Source organism: Pyrgilauda ruficollis, unplaced genomic scaffold (assembly GCF_017590135.1).
Source record: "Pyrgilauda ruficollis isolate IOZ18807 unplaced genomic scaffold, ASM1759013v1 scaffold59, whole genome shotgun sequence".
Classification (NCBI taxonomy): domain Eukaryota; kingdom Metazoa; phylum Chordata; class Aves; order Passeriformes; family Passeridae; genus Pyrgilauda; species Pyrgilauda ruficollis.
The window spans coordinates 6,151,535-6,170,402 of NW_024527599.1; the positions used below are offsets into that span (position 1 = coordinate 6,151,535).

The following is an 18,868-nucleotide window of genomic DNA, read 5'->3' on the forward strand; positions in this document are numbered from 1 at the left end:
GTTCTCTTGGTGGTGCTACTGATGGTGGCACTGCTGCCACTGCTTGATGGCCCTGCTGTGCCATTTCTGATGGCCCTGCTGCTGCTGCTGGTGCCAGCACTGGTGGCTCTGCTCGTGGCCAGTTGTTGGCAGTGGTGGCAGCCCTGGACTCTGCCCATGGCCCGGCTGGTGCCGGCTGGGCACCGCGGTGGTGTCTCCAGCGGGGACTGATGGTGTCAGTGGTGTGTGTTGTCCTCCCGCCCCGGCGATGGCCGCAGCGGTGGCTCTGAGGCGGGAGCTGTGCCGCCTGTGTCTCGTCTGTGCCGCCGTCCCCAGCCCCGCTGTCCCCGCTCTCGCTGGCGCCATGGCCTGCAGCGGCTCCTCCCGCCCGCTTGGGGACGCTGTGAGGCCACGAGGAGCATCGAGAGGGCGGAAGTGACTTAGCGGAAGCGAAGCGGCGGCCGCCATAGCAACGGCGGGATGAACGCGCCTCCGGCCTTCGAGTCCTTCCTGCTCTTCGAGGGCGAGAAAAAGTGAGGGGATACCCGGGGGGCGGCTAATTAAACACGGGGGGCGACTCATTAAGCCCTAATCAGAGCGCGGGGAGCTGGGAGGCGGGAGCCCGGGCCTTTCCCCGCAGTGCCCTGGATCGCTAACACCCCTGTATCCCTGAAACCCCAGGATCACCATCAACAAGGACACCAAGGTGCCCAACGCCTGCCTGTTCACCATCAACAAGGAGGACCACACGCTCGGGAACATCATCAAGTCGTAAGTCCAGGCGGGGAGGAAATCCCGGGGCCGGGTTGTCATGTCACTGCCTGGGCTTTCATTGCCGTTCCAGGCAGCTGCTCAAAGACCCGCAGGTGCTGTTCGCAGGGTACAAGGTCCCACACCCTCTGGAACATAAAATCATCATCCGTGTCCAGACCACCCCCGATTACAGCCCACAGGAAGCTTTCACCAATGCCATCACAGACCTGATCAGCGAGCTCTCCCTCCTGGAGGAGAGGTTCAGGGTAAGGGCATTGTTCTCCTTAAAACTCTTCGGCCTTGTTCTAGTGTTGGTGTGTGCCTCAAAGCTGCTGGGTTTTGGTTTATGAATTCAGTCAAGCCACCCTCCTTGTGTTGTTCAGCTGCTGTCAAAGCCTGGCTGCTCTTAAGTGCATTTTTATTTTCTCTGGGTCTGTATTTTCCCTTCTGCTCAGTTTATTTATGGATTTACCCCCTGAATTCTGAGGTTTCATCTAACTCAGACAAAACCAGGGAGGCTGTGACTGAGAAGTGACCTCTGATGTGCTGGGGAAAGGCACCAGGGCACCAATTTGTAAATAAGTTTTGATTTCAATTCCAGTATTCTTTTTCTGGTTGCTGTAGAGATTTCCACTGTGGGTTGTTGTGATTCTCAGAAGAGTCAGGAATGATTAAACACCAACCTCCAGCTCAGTAACAACCCCTGTCTTAGCACGTGTGTTTTTGCTTTTGCTTTCCAGGTTGCTATTAAGGACAAACAAGAAGGAATTGAGTAAAATGGAGCAGACTGTTACTTCTGAGGCAGAATGCTGTGTTTGTTACTGGATGAAATATTTAAACCTCCATTCATGGAAAATATTTTCCCCCTTGTCCCACTTCTGTTTAATTTTTGACAGCAATATTTTGAATTTTGGTTTGGTTTTTTTTTTCATAGCAGACAGGCACTTGGCCAAGAGGATAAATATCACATTGGATTTGGTGGATAAGTCATTAAAGTGATTTTTAGTTTTCTAATCGGAGCCTTAATGCAAATATTTGTCCTGGGCTGTTGGGGAGGGTGTTGTGGGTAGGATTCCCACAGGAGAAGCTGCTCAGTGACAGCTGTAGATGAACTCTCTGCTTCTCCTGCCAAAAAGTCCAGGCACTGCCAGCTGAACTGGTACTTTGTTTTATTAAGTGTCGTTTCTATAAAACAAATGCACAAATTGTGAAAACTTACAGTAAAAGAAACCGGATGTTTACAATGAACTGATGAGTTTAACAAACTCTTACCTTGTTTGTTTTATTTTTTCTCCATCTGGCACATAAAGCTGCTCTAGAAAACGTTCATGGGCACATGGGGAACAGTCACTAATACTGCACGAGGTGAAAGCACGGGGGTGGAGCTGTGGCACAGGGGACTAGGATTTCTTCCAGATGGCTGTTATGTTGACACTGGTCAGCACAACAAGGTAGGTGAAGGCAGGGTCTGCCACCACGTTGTTCACCAGGATTTCGGGGGGCTGCTCCCCGTTCACCCGCAGCTCCGGCCACTTGAGGATCTGTGGGAGAGCAGAGGGGGTGGGGACGTGGCTCAGGGGGACATGGGGCACTGGGCATCCTCAGGCAGAGGCTCTTCCTTCTCCTGAGGGCTGGTGGAGCTGTGGGATATTCCTAAAGGAGCAGGGTTTAGGGCACAAGTGAAAACAGCTGCAGCCCCAGAGGAACTGACTGGTGGCTTGGCAATGCACTTCCAAAAAACCTGAGCCATCACAGAATCACAGAAAACATCTCCCAGAGCATCGAGTCCCACCTGGGACTGAGCAGCACCTTGTCACCCAGAGCACAGCTCAGAGTGCCACCTCAGGGATGGGGACTCCCTTCCCATACCTGAATAACCCTTTCAGGGAAGAAATAATGGAACACTGGCTCACTTCATACCTCTGCAATGTAGCTCCAGACCAGTGGGTGAGAGCTTTTGCAGTGTCTGTGATTGTCCTTTCAGAGGGACAGGCAGGGGATCAGTGACTGCCCAAAAGAGAACTGTCTCCAGAGGGGACTACTGGGCAGAAAAAGGGTGAGTGAGCATAGGGAAGCAGTGAGCCCTTTCCTGCCAGGGAATGCTTACTCTGGCTTCCCTCTCCTCCCTGGGGGATGTTATGCCTGCACAGCTGTGCCTTTCTGCTCCTCAGTTTAACCAGAGCTTTTTTAGGGCTGTTTTAGGAAGAGCTGCAGGGGGTGACAGATTTGCTTTGCAGCTCCTCATTCCTGTCCCCAGTGAATGGCCTTGGCCACGCTCTGCAGATTGCTTTAATTGTTTGTGAGGGTCAGCTGTGGAAATACAAGGCATGTTCTGGGACAGGCCTGCTCAGGAGACTGGGATCAGCTGCCCTGGGGTGGAAGGGAGGCCCAGAGAGCAGCTCAGCCCTACCTGTGTGGGAGAGATCCTCCGCTCCGAGCGCTTTCCCTTCGGAGAGCCCCAGGCTGTGGTGTAGTTGGAGAGGTTGTACATCCACACACTGCCCTTCTCATCCCCACAGAACACGTAGTCTTTTGCTGTGGGAGCAGAAGAAAAAGCTGGGAAATGAGTGTGGAGCAGGGAATCTGCTCTGCTGTAAAGGAGAGCTGCAGGATCCCAATGGAGGGTGCCATATTTCAGAAAAATTCCCTTACTGGCACAAAAACATGAATCTACCTTGCTCTGAAATAATTCATTTGAAGATAAACCAGCTCTCTTTAGTGTAGAAAAGCTAGTGCTAAATGCTTTGGGATTTCTCTTGACTTTTTTTAGACTGGTTTTGGGAAGTGCTGACTGGATCAGGTTGGTTTGTTCCTTGTCAGTCTCCAAACCCAGCTGCCCAGTGTGTGACATCCCTGCCCACAGATGCACTCAGCATCCCTGTGGCTCCACAGGGCTCAGCCCTGAGATCTGTGCTTTGAAAACCTGTGCAAGAAAGACCCCCCAGCCTCAACTGTCCCCCCTTATCAGCAGAAGGTGAGCTGTAATTATGTATTGCTGGTGTTGTCTCCACCCAGCTGGTGTTGGAGCTGCACTGCAGAGCTGCAGCACTCCAGCTCCAGGCTGCTCCCATGGACCAAAGGAGAGCCATGGACAACTGGGCAAAGCATTAGCCAGGAAATGAGTGCTCCTACCTGGGCAGGTGCTGAGTGTCAGGTAGGACATGTCTGTTGTGGACCACTCCAGCTCAGCCAGAATAACTGCAGACATTGTACGCTGGCATCCTTTGCCCTTGGCATCAAAAGACTTGCTCCAGCTCCACAAGTATATGCATCCTGGTTTGGAGCTCTTGGAAACTAGGGAAGAAAGGAAGGAAGAGGCTGTGGCAGCTGCTGGGAAGCAAAGTGCAGTGAGACAGAGGTGGTCCATCCAGAATATGGATTTCAAGGCATGGGATCTGATCCAGCAGCAACTGTTTGCACCTGCTTTACCTTATTTCAGGATAACTGGAGGTTGTAGAGAGATTTTCAGTACTATGCTTATGTTCCTGAGCTGCAGAACAAGCATAAGCTCTTCAGAAAAAGCCAGCCCATGATGTGAAACCCACAGTTCCCCTAAAAAAAATACTGTTGCCACCAGCCCTTGAGCAGAAAGACTCTCCCCTCTTTCCACACTGGCACTGCTTGGCCATGTGTGCTCTCAGGGATGCGTCCAGCTGATTTCTGGTCCTGTCCAAGCATGGGTGTGCACTCTAGGCCACATTTTTGGGAAAGACAAGTGACTCTGGGAGACAACTCCACCCTGTGCAGCCCCCCAAAAGCTAAAGAGGCTGTCACACGCCTTTCAACCCCTCTGCTTGTCATGCTGGCTTCACCCTGCACATGCTAAAGTGCCCCACTGTTTTTGGGATTGTGCTGTTATGTTTATACTCACCAACAACATCATCATTGAGAAAAGCCAAACCATCAACCCTGTGAGATGTTGTCATGCTTTCCTCACCAGGAAACTGGAATATGGCTTCAAAAGGCCTAGAGCAGGGGGGAAGGGTGAAATCAGCCAAGTCCTGGACAGCCAGCAGTGAAAGGGCACCTGGCTGCAGAGCCCAGAAGGAAATCTGTTTGTTAGTGAATTTCTTGCCAAGCTCAGTTGAATTCCCCCTTGAATTTACACTTTTGGTCACTGGGGTTTACTAGTACAGCAGAAGCCTGTTTGCTCAAGAGATTGCTGCACTCCATCAGCATTAGGATATTTGTCAGCAGGGCATGACTTTACTTGCTTCTTCCTTGTAATTTTGTCCTGAGCTCTCACAGGGTCCCAGTTTCCTGGAGCAGGGGAGGCCTCACTGTGAGACTGGAAATCGTTCCAAAAGTTTACACTCCGTTGCACTACCTGGAGATGACACACCCTTAAGTTTTGGGGTATTGGATTACACTCCTGCCAGCCTTCCTGCAAAGCAGCCTTCAACACCTGCAGCTTTAATACAATCTCTGAACAGTCCTTGAGCATCATGCTCCTGTTTTTTCTGGTCACTCTGGGAAGGGGAGGATATTTTAAGTTTGGTAGGACATGCTGCTTTTGCTCAGACCTCCTCAGTTAAAAATCAAGGACTGCTAGGACTATTACTTCTTGTTCTGGAAAGCAAATGCAGCTTGTGTTTCTCACCTGCTTTTTTGTCCCTTATCCAGTTTTATGTTCCAGGCAAAACAGCCATTTTCACAGCCTGCCAGCAGGTACTGCTCTGGGCAAGTGGGGACCAGGGCAATCCGTAGGGGGATAGAGGCCGTTTCCAGCACCAGCAGCTGGCTAAAAAAAAGCAGAGAACAAGCAGTTAAGTGGTGCTGTGATGTGATAGTTACAGGCTCTTGGACTGGCCACATCTGGTTTTTGAACCTTTACCTTGCTTTGAAATTGTAGTCGCAGTCTGGAATCCCAATATCCCAGAGTGCAATTCGCTTGTCATAGGATGCAGCTGTGGGACACAGAAGAGAAGCAGGTAGTGACACCGCTGCTCATCTGGCTCTTCTCGTGCTAGCTGGCACTTCTGCCTGAGTCACAGTCACCCTCTAAGGCTCCAGAGAGCTCATTAAAGAACAGCAGCAGTCCCTGAGGCTCCTGGCCCAGCACTTCCCAGACATTGTCAGACATGCACAGTCAGTACTCAGTGTTCTTATCCTGTGCTCTAAGAGGGGCAGATAAAACAGTTTGTTTCCTGGTGTCCATTACTGACTTGTGGCTTCACAAGGTCTTTAGTTAGTGGCCCTCTGAGCTTGTTTCTGGTCAGGGCTTTTAGTGGAATCTAAAACATGAGCTCCAACCTCTACTCTCAGGCAGACATCACGTTATTGCACATATCCATGGCTTACTGTGTTCACATCCACAGCAGCTTCCATTGGAAAAATTAGGCACTGACAAAGGGTGAGAAACATGTCACCAAGCTGATACACTGGAAGCAGAAAGAGTGCTAACAGATTACTCTGAGTAACCTGGACCCTCATCAGATGGCAGCTCTCAAACTCAGAGTTTGTTGGTGTCCCCTCTCCAAAAATGATGCAAAGAATCTCCCTTAATTACTCTAAATTTTTCTATGAAATATAATGAGTCTTGCTGTCCACACCATTATATGGCTGTGCTACCAGCCTCCTTATCCCTTCCACCACCCTCCTTATCCTTTCCTCTGCTTCTGCCTTTGGCACTCCTGAGATTCCTCTTGAAAGGTATCCCCTATTCTAAAAAACATTCCACTTTTAATGGTTCATGTAGCACTTTAACCACTCCAGGATGTAGGCAAGAGAAACAATGTGCTGTGGGGTGCAGGTGTGGCCTGAATGGCTCTGTACTAGCTCACTGTACAGCCTGACAATACAGTTGCAATTTGTAACATGATGGTTCATTACCAGTCCATGAGGCACAGCCTCTGTGAGCCCTACTGTGTGTGGCAAAGCTCTCCTTGACATCAGGACCTGAATAGAAATCTCTGTCGAGGCATAGAACTCACATTAAAAAAAATCAAAGTCAATTAAGCACATTGTTGGATAAAATGAGACCAAACAGCCCATAATAGGCTGCTGTGCTGGAGGAGAGCCCTGCCACTGCCTGGCTCCCAGCTGCCTGCTCTGCCATTCTTCTTACTCATCCCTGTGGAACAGATCCACTACTGGGCTTGTTTGTGGCTAATGTGTGTGTGACAGCCACCCTGAGAGCCACCAACGGAGAAACAGGAGCTGCTGCACCTCAGCTAAAGAGGCAGGCTCTGGCTGAAACAAGCTGTTCCTGCTGGAGATTGCTGCCAAAGGAGATGAACAATGTTCTCTCCCTAATGCCTGTCCGTGCCTTTTGTTTGTGTGTGCCTGCTTGCCCTGGTGACAATTCCCCTTGTTAAGGAAGCCCTGACTTTTCCACATCAGAACTAAAACCAGGGATTCTGAAGCAGACTTACTGAAGAGGTGGGTCTCCTGGGTTGGGCTGAAGCAGACAGTAGCAATGGGCTTTTTGTGAGCCTTTATCTCTCCGTAGCAGAAGTCGGCTGCCACGTGGATCAGTTTGACAATCCCTCTCCTCCCTGCAGCTGCCAGGATGTTGTAAGCTTTCTTGCGGCTGTCGCTGATCACCATTGTGAGGGTTGTCCATGCCACGCTGAAGAACTCCTGGAACACAGGGAAAACAAGGCTGGGGTGACAGAGAACAGCCAGCAGGGGGCAGGGTGGTGGCTGTTAGCTCAGAGAAAAGACAACTGTCACAAGTGCTACTCAGGTGGAATGACACAACTATTTAAGATGGAGCATCAAAACTCAAAACAGCTCTCAGAAGAACATAAACTACAGAAAGAGGATGTTTATTCCTCTGCTGTCAAGCAGGCTCAGCAGCCAGACACACCTGTGTGAGGACTGGCAGACTAATCTCCAAAACTAATAAGAAAATAAACCCAAACCAGGCTAAAATGATAGGCAAGCAATGTTTATTATCTATCTTCATCTTAACATCTGCCCATACTAACACTTTCAGACCTCTTTCTAATATGTATTATTACAGATTGTAATTATTACAGATTCTGGTATTCCCATTCAATGCTTACCCTTCCCACTTGCAACCCACCTCTGTAGCCACTTTATACTTTTTCAGCACTGTTCCTGTCTCACAATCAATCAGACAGACAGATTCCCCTCCACAGGTTGCCACGGTTCTGGAGGAGCTCACAATGGGATCTGAAAGAGGAAAATAATGGGTGAGAAGTTCCCAGGTTCAGGGATAACACACGAAGACTGCAGCTTATCACTGCCTGGTGCTCTCCCAGTCTCCTGTTTTCAAAGTCAAAGGAGAAATATGTAAGCAAGTCTCTTCCTGACAACGGAGACTACCGCTTGAAGGAGCAGGGGTCTAAGGCATGGAGTTCCACTGGGATTCCAGAGCCAGGTGGTTCTGGGAATCCTGCAAACCTCTTTAAGAGCTCACCTTTCCTGGCTCCAGAGTCTAGCACTGGCTCGAAGACACAGGACCAGAGCTGCGTTTTAAAATCCTCGCGGCTGTTGCCTTTACTGTGACACTGAAGAAAATGCAATGGCTCTGCACTGACATCCTCCTACAATAAACCATCCACATTTAGAAAATTCATTCCCTTGACACGGTTTGCCTGTGATTGCCTTGACAGAACCCTCTGCTGAACACAGCAATCTGAGTTAAACTCAAGTATTTTTCAGCCCATCTGTGCTATGGAGAACAGGAGAGACTGAGGTGCCACAATGCTCAAGACTCCTAAAGCAGCAGGGAACTGTTTAGCAAAGATGTGCCCAGCAGACCCCAGCAGAGAACCCCATTTCCTAGAGCAGAGAAACATGGAAAACCCTTTAGATCCCCACTGGCCCAAGCTGAGGGGGAAAACACCTTTCCCCATGCAGCCCCTGAGTTGAGAGCAAGGCTTGCCAGTCCCATTTCTAAGCACAGGCTTTCAGTGCACCGCCTCGGAGCGCTGGTCCATCCATCCCCCAGAGGGGATCCACTGGGGTCTCCCGGGGGGTTCCTTCTCTCCCTTGATGCCTCTGAGAGATTTAAAACAATGACAAAAAAAAAAACCAAACCAAAACTCACAATATATTTGGCCAACTGTGAGCTCCAAGCTGTGCAGAGCTCTGAAGAAACCTGAAGGCAGCTCCTCCCACTACAAACCAAGAGGCCCAAAGCCAGTCCCAAGGGCATTGATGGACATACCTTGCGCTTGGAGTTCTTCACGGGGGTCAAGGTAACCACGCTGTTGTCCTGCTCCTGGCTTTTCTGCTCCCCTGTCATCTGGCTGGATCTTCTGTTTTTTTGCCCCTTTGGAAACTGCTCTCCATTTTTCTGTGTCCCTTCAGCTCCCTGCTCAGGGGTTGCCTCCTTAGCTGGTTGGTTTGATGTTCTTGGTTTATCAGGAGCTGGGTCATCCTCCACATGACTGGATTTTCTGGGATTATCTGCAGCCTCCTCCTCGGTGTTTGCCTGGGTCTTGGACCTCTTGTTTCCAGGGCTTGATTTTGAATGATTTCTTTTCCTCTTGCTGGGTGTTACTGTGACCTATAAGGCATGTTGTCGTGTTGTCAGGTTCTGCATAAGGTTTTCAGCTTCCCCGAGATGTGCAGATAATTTGTAAGTCAAAGGCATTAATTATTCAAATGCAAGTATCCTCCCACAGTTACAGACTGGGTTCCAGGAACCAGAGCCCAGAGCTGCAGTGTTCCTAGAGGCAGAAGCTAATGAAAACCACGCAGCCAGCCTCCTTTTCAGCTCCCTTCCCCTGTCTCAATTATTTGCAATTTACATACGATGTGGAAAAACAAATCTGGCTTATGGACCACAGGGGTTCAGTCTGCAGCCATTTCCAAGCAGGCAAACACCAGCAGAGCCTGGCCAGGCATCAGCCCAGGTCTCTAATTAAAATATTTCTTCCTAGTGGAGAGGTGGAGTGAGTAGGATTGCACTCATGAAATGTTTTTGGTCCCCTATGAGAATGGAAGCTCTCTGAGGGAGCAACTCGACCTTCACATTTCTGGGAAAGCTTCAGTCTGGCTGTAAAGAAGAATTCCGAGCTGCTGGATACAGACTGGAGCCTGAGACTGCCCCTGTGGTTACCAAAGGGTCATAAATGTGAAGTGACAAGAGCTGCTGAATTCCCAGGAAACAGAAAGAACATTGCTAACGTAACTGGAAAAAATCACCTACCTGAGCCACGTCTTCTGCAGGTTCCCTGGGGCTTTCTGCAGCTTCCCTGGGGCTTTCTGTGCTTTCTTCCTCGTTCTCATCCGTCTTTTCCTCTGGTTCACTATCAGAGTTTAACTCCAGACCTAGTGAGTTTGCCAGAAACTCTTCTGCAATCATTTTCACCTGAGAAGCAAATATGTGGATATGTTAAAAAAAAAAAGACTACTACAAAAAAGCCACAGCATGTCAAGCTCTGATGTGTCACGGCACAAAGAGCTGCTCTGCTGAGTTTTTAATATCTGCTCCCACTATTCTGTGTGAAGTTCATAAGTGGTGGAGTTGTCCCCAGCTGACATTACATGACCCAAGAGCTTCACTTTGTCATGGGCATTAAGAGTACACAGCTGTGGAAACAACAGTACAGCAATAAAGCAAGACAAAGGAGAGATGGAAGTCTCAATTGTATGTAAGAACAAACAAATAAAACAAACGTTACAAACATAAATGGTGTCTTTCCCCACTGGGAGCAACTACACTTCTGTCATTATCTTCACTCTTTCATCAAGAATAGAAGTTACTATTAAATTAATTTGCAAATAATTAAGTATTAAGGATACTGCAGCCTGATTAATGAGTACAAGTATCATTATTGCTTATGAATTAAAAAATAATATTTAATGACAGCCATTTCAACTTGGTGCACATTTAGTCCTGGTAACTGCTTAACAAAGCAGTGAAGAAAGAGAAAAAGTGATACCACTTGTGAGCAAGAGCCCCCAAATCCATGGAGTGTTTTAATGCAGTCCATGCAGAAGCAGGAGCAGGGTCCTTGCCTGGAGAACAGGGTGGGTGGGATGTGACCTACCCGCCAGCGGGTGAACTCGCTGAGTGAGCTGGGCCCATCCACCACATTGGTCTGTACTGACTTCAGGAACTTTTTCTTGATGGACTTCACCTGCTCAGCTGTGTATTTCTCAGGGAGTTGGTCACTGAAGAATTTTTTCCAGTGAGCAGTAACCTAGGCAGAAAGACTGAATTATTTCAACAGAAAAGCACAAGAGAACTTGTGAAAGCATTTAAGAAGTGGCCAACCCTGAGTGCTGCATCCGACGTGATGGAACCACTTTAATTTATTTCTTCATGTTCAAATTACCACTTCAGCTAAGGAGAAAGTCAGTTCCTCTGTACCAAGCTGGAGTGAGTGTGGCTAAGCAGACACTGTCAGCATGGACCCATTTAAAGAGATACCTGGCTCCAAAGGCTGCTGACCTACAGGATGCTCACCTGCCAGCAGTTTCCCATGGGAGTTTCTGGTGGGCAGTAACACATCCATCAGCATTTGGACCCAACAGACATTTTTACATTGAGACACAGGACTAAGAACTGGGGAGGCAGGTACAAATAACATCAGGGAAAGGCATCAGAGCAGAGGCACCACAAAAAGAACAGCACAGGGGAGTGTTTGGTGTCTCATTAAACAGCCAACCATGATCAGTTGTCTGGGACAAGAGGCTGAGCAGCCCTCACAAAGACCCTTTGAGGTTTTACACAGACAACACTCAGCAGAACTCATCTCTCAGTTTTCAGGATCTGAGTTTTACCCCACTGTTACACAGAAGGAATTAAGAAGATCAATTAAGTAGAATACAAATGGTAAGAGCAGTAATACACAAGAACAGCCAGCCAATCAAATCTTTTTCACAACTGAACAATAATTTTGCTCCAGATCACAACGATGCCTTGTAGGGAGAATCTGTCACGAGCTAAATTGTGAGTGAAAATAGAGTTCTAAACATTCACAACTGAAGAAGAAAGAACAAATCCTTGTTCCTGGTGAATGCTGGAAAAAGCAGGATTATCCAGAGCCTGGTTTTGTTGTCCCCATTCCTGGGGCCACGACAGTAACTTAAATTAGATGGGGAGGTGTTTGCAGCTGTTCTGGCAGCACCAGGCTTCTCCCATTCCTGAATGATGATCAGAGTGACCTGAAAAACTACAGAATCAGACACAGACCTGGTTGGCCCTGCTCCTGTCACTTAAACCAAAGGCAAATTGCCTGCACAGAACAGGTAGAGCAGATGCCAGCAGTGACCAGAGAAAGCAGCTGTAAAACATCTCCTGGGTGGCCCATTCTGCAGGCTGGGCTCAGATCATACCACAGGTATTGCAAACTACTTGAAGCTTGTTTGCAGCTCTGTCACTACACTGAGCACAGGATTTAGTTATTTTGAGGTGTTTAGAGGTTAAGGAAATACCCACATCTTACCTTGCTGGTGAGCTTATGGCTGTTGGCTCGCCTCACGTGGTTGGCCAGTTTGGTAATGTCCTTGCCATTGAGCAGACGAAGATTTTGCAAAAGAAACATTACTTTATAGTCATCATTGAGCTAGAAAGAGAAAACACTGGAGTTACAAAATTTGTACACATGGTGCATGCTTTACCTTTACTCCTTGATTAAAATACAGCCTATATAAGAATGATATATTTAGTAAGGAAAAGCCATTTAATAAAATCTCCTCAAGATTTTCAACTTGAATTTCACATTTGAGGTGTGAATTAATGTTCTCTATGAGTTGGGATCTTAAACTGCAGACAGAGCTGCCCAGCCCTCAGGCAGTGCTAACATCCAGCACAAGGTGGGGGCTGTGTAACTGCTCATCTGCTGGGCCTGAGTGCAAGGCTGGGAGCTCTGTTCATGTCCCTGTACTCTAACACAGGGGAAGGCCTGTCCTGACAGTCAAGGAATTCCAGCAGGAATTCCTTGGGTTAGATAGTTCACCATGCAGCCAGACACATGCTTATTTGCTGTTACATACTGTTGTATGTGGGGATGGTGAGTAGTTGATGCCAGTTTACAGCACAAGTAAAATCAGTTTGACTTTTGGGAGTAGTCAAAACCTAAACCAGACTAATCATCAAGTTTAAACCCTCATCTGAGGACCAGTCTGCATTTCCAGAGCAGAGAGGGCACTAAACCTGTCACAGATATTAGGAAATAAAACTAGCATTAGATATTAGGGAAAAACTCTTTACTGTGGGGATGGTGATGCACTGGCACAGGTTGCCCAGAGAAGCTGTGGCTGCTCCATCCCTGGGAGTGTTTAAGACCAGACTGGATGGGGTTCTGAGCAACCTGGTCTAATGGAAGGTGTCCCTGCCCATGGCAGGGGGTGGAACAGGATGAGCATTAAAGTCCCTTCCAATGCAAACCATTCTGTGATTCTATGTTTCTATAAGGACATCTCTACACAGTCATTACTGTCTTTTACACTAGTAAAATTTTTAGTATGAGCATGAGATACTGTACCTGATAAGGCACCTAAGACAGGACTTTGGCCTAGAGAATCAGGAACTCAAGACACAGATTTTAATATCTGAGTGGTTTTGGGCAAGTCACCTCTGCAGATTGAGAAATAGTGGCACAAAATGGTTAAATGTCACACAAAGGCTGGCTGCTTTCTCAAATGCCCTCGCACTTGCTGCCCAAGAACAATATATAAGAACTTTGCACAAGTGCTGTTTGTTTGCCTCTCTGTTTAATGTAAGGAGGGGGGTAACTCACTGTCAAGTACACATTGTTCTCATAGGTCAGCTCCTCGAGCAGAGGGAACTGTTTCAGAGCAGTTACATCTTCCAGCTTGTTATTGTTGCAGTTCAGCACACGCAGATCAGGGAGGGTTAGGCTGTTGGGAAATTTGTCCAGCAAATTATCAGAGAGATCAAGTTTCTGCAGGTGCCTCAGGCGGGAAAACAAGCGTGGGTCTAAATCTCCAGTCTTCAGTTGCAGCTTGGACAGGCTGAAAACAAAACAAAAAAACACCCATGAACTATCTGCAGCTCACTAGAGGGACAAATTTCATAGCATGGACAGTTCCACCTGGTGGCATCTCAGTCCAGCACAACCCACTGGGTACAACTGACCAATCCTGGTTTTTCTGCTGTGTTTTTTTTAGGGTTAACTCAACTATCTCTTGAATTATCACTTCCTCACAATGGAAGCACCATTTTGTTAGCTTTTCTAGTTTTTATAAAGATGAAATAACTAAAAAGTGTTTTTAAAAATTTATTATTAATCTCAACAAATAGTAAAACACCATTAAAGTCCCTTCCAATGCAAACCATTCTGTGATTCTATGTTTCTATAAGGACATCTCTACACAGTCATTACTGTCTTTTACACTAGTAAAATTTTTAGTATGAGCATGAGATACTGTACCTGATAAGGCACCTAAGACAGGACTTTGGCCTAGAGAATCAGGAACTCAAGACACAGATTTTAATATCTGAGTGGTTTTGGGCAAGTCACCTCTGCAGATTGAGAAATAGTGGCACAAAATGGTTAAATGTCACACAAAGGCTGGCTGCTTTCTCAAATGCCCTCGCACTTGCTGCCCAAGAACAATATATAAGAACTTTGCACAAGTGCTGTTTGTTTGCCTCTCTGTTTAATGTAAGGAGGGGGGTAACTCACTGTCAAGTACACATTGTTCTCATAGGTCAGCTCCTCGAGCAGAGGGAACTGTTTCAGAGCAGTTACATCTTCCAGCTTGTTATTGTTGCAGTTCAGCACACGCAGATCAGGGAGGGTTAGGCTGTTGGGAAATTTGTCCAGCAAATTATCAGAGAGATCAAGTTTCTGCAGGTGCCTCAGGCGGGAAAACAAGCGTGGGTCTAAATCTCCAGTCTTCAGTTGCAGCTTGGACAGGCTGAAAACAAAACAAAAAAACACCCATGAACTATCTGCAGCTCACTAGAGGGACAAATTTCATAGCATGGACAGTTCCACCTGGTGGCATCTCAGTCCAGCACAACCCACTGGGTACAACTGACCAATCCTGGTTTTTCTGCTGTGTTTTTTTTAGGGTTAACTCAACTATCTCTTGAATTATCACTTCCTCACAATGGAAGCACCATTTTGTTAGCTTTTCTAGTTTTTATAAAGATGAAATAACTAAAAAGTGTTTTTAAAAATTTATTATTAATCTCAACAAATAGTAAAACACAAGAGATGTAAAACTCAACACCATTCTATCAAAAGCTAACTTATTTCTTAGTTACAATACTTTATAAATGTTTTTCAACTCTCTATCAACTTTTAAGAATTCTTTTCAAATCCATTTCCTACACTGGTGGCAGCATTCTGGATTGTTTGCACAGTGTGGGACAGCTGATGTGTCTGAGCTAACAGCCACCATCAGAGACTCAGGTCTGCCAAAGTACAATTAACCTGCAATTCAGATAATCTCCTAGGGGTTACTGAGCTGTCTGGGAGCACCAAATCACCAGAAAAGGTCTTATTTTACAGAAAAAATTACCACACCTTTCAAAGGTTTGGTATTTTATTCCTGTGCAATGTTGATCCAACATGACAAGCTGTGGCAATTCAAGACTCTACAGCCTCAGTGTACCGTGTCCATAGAATGCACTACAGTCATTATTTCACAGTTCATGCCCAGTGCAGAATGTGTCCCCAAATAGTCTGGCTGTTTTCAAAGAACTAACTTGACAAAAAAAGCATTTTTTCTATTTCTTTTGTAGTGAGTTTTGCTGCAAAAACTTCCAGTGGTAAATGTAGAAATTCACCTAACAAAATCCCAAGACTGCCACCAAAACAGAACTTTGTCCTGAAAAAGGAAGTGGTACAATATTGGTGAGGGGAAAAGAAATATCCCTTCTCTGTAAGAAGGTGAAAACTGCACAATATAAGCAGGGTCATTTAGATTTGCTTAGATCATTTAGGTGAGCTCCAAAGGCAGCTTCCAGTCCTGGCAGCCAACATCTCTTGAGGGCACAAGCTTGGGCTCCTTTAACAAACAGAATCTTTCTCTAAAGACCAGTTAAAAAAACAGGCTTCTAGATATTAATGAAGTGTGAATAAATGAGACAAATAAATCCAGAAAGCAAGATCCTTTCTCCTTCACTTGCCATCTCAGAAGTGCAAGCAGCCAGTCAGAGCTGGTAAGACAGGCTGAGGACAATCCAGCTGGCTGCAGAGCTGTGACTGTGATGTCCTTTTGGGGAAAAACTCAATGGTGCTCCCCAAACAGACTTTCTGAAACACATCACAGTACAAAGCTGCATGGAGAAAGCCACACTCCAAAAATCCACAGCTTCAAACATCTCCCCACCACTCTGTTACCTAGATTACTGCAGCTGATAGTCAGAGAAACATGTGAGTTTCTCACTAAAAATAATTACTTTAGCACAAGGCAAACTGAAAGAAATAACTTTAAGGAGTACATGTGAAACCCAAACCCCTGACATCAGCAACAAAAACAACAAAGGTGCCAGCCAGGAAGTGGCCAGCTGAACCCCTTGGACTGGCCAGCTCTGTGTTAAACATTTGGAAGGACACATATTTGCAATGACCTCTGGTAAGGACCTGAGTGACAAAACTGTTTTTAGGTGATTCAGAGTTTATTCTCTCCCTCTGCAATGTTTGAGGTAGTAGGATTACTGAATATAGAAGAGATGGAACATGATGAAGGGAGAGGAAAACGAAAGGGAAATAATGCCAAAAATACTTAAAAAACCCTCTGAAACCCATGCTGGAAGATTCTCTTATTCACATTAAGCAATTGCCAGCAAAGATGCAAGGGCTTTGGGGGTAGAGATGATACCTTGGGGTTAGGAAATCAGGATCCAGCCTTGAGCAGTTTCACAGAAAAATGGCAGCAAATATACAATAGAAATGGCAAGAAAAGGTGACATCTGCCAACAACATCTTTAGTGAATGCAGTGCCACCACTGCTCACTGATCCTGCACTGGGAATGCCCTCTCAGCTCTGTGCTTTGATACTCTTTTCTTTTAAGTAAAACAAATGTTTATGGGAAGAAAGACAGACAGATAAAAAGGCATTGCCAGGTTGAATTCATCTGGAATTTTCCATGGGCCTGTCTGCACTTACTTGAGCGTCTCGATCTTTCGGAGCCTCGTAGATCTTGGAACTGCTCTTTCCAAAAGAAGTTCTGTGGTAATTTTTGACATTTTTAACCTCCACCTCTCTGCTGGAACCACTAATCAGTCAGCTGTAGGATGTCTTCTGGTTACCTTGATTAAAAAAAATAGGAATAAGAGGAAATCTTTCAACAGCTCCAAGGGAAGGAAAAAAAATTTTTTTGAGGTTATCTACTGGTTTTGCTGCTGTGTTGGAAGTCACCTTTTCTACTTGGTTGAAATGAACATGGCAGAGACTATTATTAGATTGGGCACAGGCTCCCAGCACGCTGATCCAATCCATCTCCAAAACAACAGGGATACATCCCGTGGCTGTTGGAGTGACAGACCTGCTGCAGGTGAAAGCTGCCCATGAGTGATGGCACTCAGGACCAGGACAGCATCACAGGTAGCTGTTTGTGCCTCTCCTGGGCTCTGCTCCAGGAATTCCAACATTCTTTCAAACAAAAAGCAGCAGTAAGACTCAATGCACCTGCTGCGAATGGTTTTCTCCCAAGAAAGTGACACTGAGCTCACTGGCCTGGCCAACTGGACAGACTCTTGCCTGATGACTCCTGAATTCCCAAAAATTTTGCAAAACTGAAATAACCAGCAGAAATTCAAGCACACCAATCAAGGACATAATTTACTCATCAAGGAAGGAAAAAAAAAAATCAACAGAGTTCTCTGTCTTGTTGGTGATTAACTGATGTTTCAGTAGACACACACACACAGGGATACGTTGATATTTGGAATAACAGTGCTGACAGGGCCAAAAGAGCTCTATGAAATGACTGGTCCAGGGCTTCCCACTCTTCCTGACACAGATTCCAAGAGAGGGAAATAAAAGAGAACAGAGCTCCAAGGCCAGGCTCGCTCCTGTCTTTCTGTGTTAGATCAATGCTGCCTAAATGCCACTCCAGAATATGGTGAGGGGCACACAGGGCACTGAGCCGTCCTTGGGTTTGGTTTCAGCAGCACCACACTCCTACAGCACCTGCAACATTGTGTGATGAGCAAGGGGCACAATATTGTATACACTGAAATATTGTATACAAGCACAAAGAGCTGAACTGAAACCCAGTTCAAACGGCAGCTGCTCGATCCTTCAAACGACAGAGCTCTCCCTGAGAGTCAAAGCACAGGGTCAGGCTTGTCCAACCAAACCTCCCTCAGCTCCTGTGCCTACAATAAAAATGTGACACCAGCGGCTGGACGTTCCCATGGCGCTCTCTTTGGCACACTGACACAGCTGTGACAGGGCAGGAGCTGCAGGGAAGGCCAGGCACGGCATGTCCCGTCCCACAGCAGCGGGCGATGCTGCACAGGGTACACTCGGTTACCGCGGGGCTGCCGAACGCCGCGGTTATTGCACCGGGAACAGGCCCCTCCTGCCCCACCGCAGCCCTGGGGATGGAGCCCCACGGCCGGGCATCCCTCTGACCTGACCGTGTTCGCCTGGAGCTGCCCTGCACCGCCCGGCACGGCCCGGGACGCGATGCCGCGGCGGTGACAAGGCCACGGATGCCGGGCTGTCCCCACACGCCGGGCGGCCTCCGGGCGCGGGGTATCACCGGCTGCGGGCGCAGGCCGCGGCTCCGCCCGTGGGCAGGGCCGGACCGGGCCGGGCGGGGCAGGTGCGGCCCCGGCCGAGGCCTCGCCCGTCACCGCCGCCTCCGGACACCGAGCACCGTGAGGGGCCGGCGCCGGCCGCGGCCTGAGGCGCCCCCGCGGGGCGTACGCCGCGCCTACAACTCCCAGCGACCCCCGCGGCGCCGAACAGCGGCGCGGAACCCTGGCACGCCGCGGGGGCTGCTGGGAGCGCGAGTCCGCCCGCACCCCCCTTCCACCCCCTCTGCTCGACCGCGCGGCCTGCGCCCAGCCCCGCCGCCCTCACCTGGAAGCGGCCGGGGAGGAGGAAGAGGAGCCGGGGAGGAAGGAAGGGCGGGAGGAGGAGCGGGCGGGGGGGCTGCGTCCGCGGCGCAGCCGGCGGGATGCAGGCGGCGGGCGGCGGCGGAGGGCCGGGCTGCGGCTGCAAGGGGATCCGCTCCTGCCTGCTCTGCGAGGGGCCCGCGCCGGCCGCTCCGCCCCCT

At 48.1% G+C, this 18,868-nt stretch overlaps 3 protein-coding genes across 6 annotated transcripts in view; 2 read left to right on the forward strand and 1 right to left on the reverse strand.

Annotated features, from left to right (window-relative positions):
* The first annotated feature begins 363 nt into the window (after window positions 1-363).
* On the forward strand, window positions 364-1,980 carry LOC121361600 (DNA-directed RNA polymerase II subunit RPB11-a). Its single transcript, XM_041482448.1, has 4 exons — window positions 364-512; window positions 661-750; window positions 824-998; window positions 1,473-1,980. The coding sequence occupies exons 1-4, from the start codon at window positions 460-462 to the stop codon at window positions 1,506-1,508; spliced, it is 354 nt and encodes a 117-aa protein (XP_041338382.1). The 5' UTR covers window positions 364-459; the 3' UTR covers window positions 1,509-1,980.
* Window positions 1,647-18,786, reverse strand: LRWD1 (leucine rich repeats and WD repeat domain containing 1). Of its 4 annotated transcripts, none has more exons than XM_041482444.1 (16): window positions 18,673-18,786; window positions 16,747-16,889; window positions 14,310-14,544; window positions 12,105-12,224; window positions 10,704-10,856; window positions 9,860-10,021; window positions 8,873-9,214; window positions 8,120-8,246; window positions 7,763-7,872; window positions 7,107-7,314; window positions 5,567-5,639; window positions 5,333-5,473; window positions 4,604-4,698; window positions 3,865-4,026; window positions 3,143-3,267; window positions 1,647-2,273 (listed from the first exon to the last, which is right to left on the reverse strand). In XM_041482444.1, the coding sequence occupies exons 2-16, from the start codon at window positions 16,824-16,826 to the stop codon at window positions 2,133-2,135; spliced, it is 2,274 nt and encodes a 757-aa protein (XP_041338378.1). In that variant the 5' UTR covers window positions 16,827-16,889; window positions 18,673-18,786; the 3' UTR covers window positions 1,647-2,132. The 4 variants fall into 4 exon arrangements, with proteins under 4 accessions (XP_041338378.1, XP_041338377.1, XP_041338379.1 ...); XM_041482443.1 differs by lacking the exon at window positions 18,673-18,786 and adding an exon at window positions 18,220-18,324; XM_041482445.1 differs by lacking the exon at window positions 18,673-18,786 and adding an exon at window positions 16,999-17,089.
* The window catches only part of ALKBH4 (alkB homolog 4, lysine demethylase), a 2,891-nt gene continuing 2,763 nt past the window's right edge, over window positions 18,741-18,868 (forward strand). Inside the window, exon 1 of the mRNA XM_041482447.1 lies at window positions 18,741-18,868. Coding sequence (XP_041338381.1) covers window positions 18,770-18,868 — 99 coding nt within the window. The 5' untranslated portion in view covers window positions 18,741-18,769.

Bases quoted from the DNA above. Each gene is read 5' to 3' on its own strand.
- LOC121361600 (XM_041482448.1), top strand. From the start codon at position 460: ATGAACGCGCCTCCGGCCTTCGAGTCCTTCCTGCTCTTCGAGGGCGAG. The intron at 513-660 runs GTGAGGGGATAC...CTGAAACCCCAG, and splicing joins CTCTTCGAGGGCGAGAAAAA to GATCACCATCAACAAGGACA. The intron at 999-1,472 runs GTAAGGGCATTG...TTTGCTTTCCAG, and splicing joins TCCTGGAGGAGAGGTTCAGG to GTTGCTATTAAGGACAAACA.
- LRWD1 (XM_041482444.1), bottom strand. From the start codon at position 16,826: ATGTCAAAAATTACCACAGAACTTCTTTTGGAAAGAGCAGTTCCAAGA. The intron at 5,640-7,106 runs GTAAGTCTGCTT...TGTGTCCCACAG, and splicing joins CCAGGAGACCCACCTCTTCA to CTGCATCCTATGACAAGCGA. The intron at 2,274-3,142 runs GTAGGGCTGAGC...GCTCTCCCACAG, and splicing joins GGAGGATCTCTCCCACACAG to ATCCTCAAGTGGCCGGAGCT.